The 2,484-nt window shown below is 54.1% G+C and overlaps 2 protein-coding genes across 2 annotated transcripts; one reads left to right on the forward strand and one right to left on the reverse strand.

Annotated features, from left to right (window-relative positions):
• The first annotated feature begins 762 nt into the window (after positions 1 to 762).
• On the forward strand, positions 763 to 1,405 carry SPRG_17339 (dihydrofolate reductase). The gene is made up of 2 exons (XM_012356756.1): positions 763 to 1,251; positions 1,302 to 1,405. The coding sequence occupies exons 1-2, from the start codon at positions 794 to 796 to the stop codon at positions 1,336 to 1,338; spliced, it is 495 nt and encodes a 164-aa protein (XP_012212146.1). The 5' UTR covers positions 763 to 793; the 3' UTR covers positions 1,339 to 1,405.
• Positions 1,406 to 2,039: 634 nt separating this feature from the next.
• Positions 2,040 to 2,484, reverse strand: SPRG_17340 (hypothetical protein). The gene has a single exon (XM_012356757.1). It carries the CDS (start codon positions 2,461 to 2,463, stop codon positions 2,062 to 2,064), a length of 402 nt encoding a protein of 133 aa, XP_012212147.1. The 5' UTR covers positions 2,464 to 2,484; the 3' UTR covers positions 2,040 to 2,061.

The following is a 2,484-nucleotide window of genomic DNA, read 5'->3' on the forward strand; positions in this document are numbered from 1 at the left end:
TCGCTTGCGCCATGCGCCGCTCGGTCGTCGCATACGGTGTTGCATGCGCTGCACTTGGTTTTTCCTCGACGCAGCGCTGCTGCTTGAGCTTTAGCACCGCGTCTCGTGTTGCTTCGTACGCACGGGCGCTCACGAGGGGTGTTTCGCCCGCCATTCCAGCGTTTCCTCGACTGAAACGAGCTTGGTGGCTGAAACCGCGCAGCTTGAAGCGCCCAACGTCCCCACCGACTTGTGATGTCATTTGTGCGCTTGCGAGGCGATTTGCCTTGGCACATCGCGCGACATTGGCGTTAATACCAGAGTGCTGTTTATAGAGGTAGAGTACATCACGCAAAATGACTTGAAAGATGGGCGATTGAGATACCAACTCGTTTAAATTTCAGTGGGTTTTGTCTCGATCACCCTGCCGCACAACTACATCACGGACGCACTGATGAGATTGCCTGCCAAGCACTCTCTTTCGGACTCTAGTTAGTTTTTGCCGGTACATCAGAAGCTTCACTGGACTACCGAGAAGGATTCATCGGATTGGACTTCGCGGATCGACCAACTCGGCTGACGCCGTCGTCGCACTGATATGTTACATGACTTGATATTTGTATGCGTGTTGCTTCAATTTGCAGTTTCGATTTTAACCAATCACGTAAGCTGAAATCCAATTGATAATAAAATACGCGCATCGTACTTGGGTTTTGTAAAACGCATAAAATATAGGGTATTGTAGTACGATCCGCAGACTTCGCGTGTCATCATTTTCGCTTCGCACCACCACGGGTCAATAGCCCTTGGCAATATGCAGATCAATATCATCGCCGCTGTCCCCCGGAACCGCGTCATCGGCCGCAATGGGACGCTGCCGTGGTCGCTGCCCAAAGACTGGAACTACTTTCTCGACACGGTCAAGGGTCACGTCTCGATCATGGGCAAGACGTGCTTCGATGAGTTTGCGGCCGGCCCCGCCTTTCCCGCCATCGTCGTCTCTCGGACGCTCATCGAGGCCGGCAAAACGCCGCCACATACGAACCTCGCGAGCAGCTACGAGGAGGCGCTCGATATTGCGCGCAACCAGGGCGTGAACGAGGTCTGGATTCTCGGCGGCCAGCGCATCTATACCGAGGCACTGGCCACGGCCGATAAGCTCTACATCACGCGTATCGATGCCGAATACGACGGCGACACCCTCTTTCCCGAGTGGGACAAGCATTTTTCCGTGTGCGAGTCGCGCGTTGAAGACGAAGACAACGGTGTCCAGTACGACACATTGTTCTATCAGCACTTCGGGTCTCACGCCACCTCTGTAGGCTCGCCTTTGAAGTGTGGTCGAAAGCTCAGAAGTAGGTTGATTCTACCTGAATGCCCACCGTACACATACTTGTGACGTCAACCTATACTAATTAACGACTCGTATCTCTTCCAAAGATTGGGTCTCAAGAGACGCAGCGCAACATCTCGCGCAGGAGCACGAGTCCCGCGTGTACACACCACCAGTGACGAAGGTGCAAGTAGTAGGCTTGCTAAATGCCGACTGCCGATCAATTCTAGATCAATTATCTGCACTGGAGTCGCGACAGACTGCTGAAGCGGTGCAGCGAACGACGCGATCTTTACCGGTAACGATGTCTTACCGAGGCGGTAGTATCGATAGTGGCTGCTGCTGTTCCCGGTTCGTCGCGTTCACGATGCCGTTTATGGTACTGAACTCTGACAGGGGTCGACAGCAATAACGATAAATGCGTGCACGCCAGTGCGAGTGCTGCCCGGCCGTGGCCACCTTCCCGAAACGAGGGCTTGCCATCGCGCCCTGTCTTTTTCCCGAAAAGAACGTCGTCGTCCAAGAACTCTGCAAACTCGAGCGGCCCACGTCCCCTGATTCACTTCAGCTCGTAATACTTGAGTACATGTCATTAGTCCAAACCCACCGCTTTCACAAGTAAAACACGCTGCAAATACGTTGTTGCTCCCTTGCATTGCACGTCCACGGCGTGCCAGATTATATCCTCCAATCCCATGGTATGTCCAAAGTTGTCAACCATGCTCAAGTTATACAAACGATATGTCTCGTTAAAACAAAAACTCTTCCTTGTGAAAGTCAAAGCCGCACTGGCGCGCATGGCGCTGTGTGTCAGCGACAAGGCCCGGCGGCCCACACGCAAGGACGCACACTGCTTTGCCAACGTACGCGATGTTGTTGACAATCTCATCGAGCAGCATGCGTCCAGGGTAGTACGCGACCGGGCCCGACGACTCGCTCATGACTTGACCTTCGTCGCTGGCCTTGGTCACGTAGAAGCGGTGGTGCAGCGACTCGGGCAACGGAAACATGAGGCGATCGGCGCACAAGAGTTCGCTCGCCTCGCGCACACTCCAAAATAAATGCAGCTTGCTCCCGACTTTGAGATCGACGTGCCGAGACTGGTTGACAAGGCTCAGCATCGGGGTCACGCCAATGCCGCCAGATACCATAAGGACGACGTCGTATCGACC

Source organism: Saprolegnia parasitica (genome assembly GCF_000151545.1).
Source record: "Saprolegnia parasitica CBS 223.65 unplaced genomic scaffold supercont2.574, whole genome shotgun sequence".
Taxonomy (NCBI): Eukaryota; Oomycota; class Saprolegniomycetes; order Saprolegniales; family Saprolegniaceae; genus Saprolegnia; species Saprolegnia parasitica.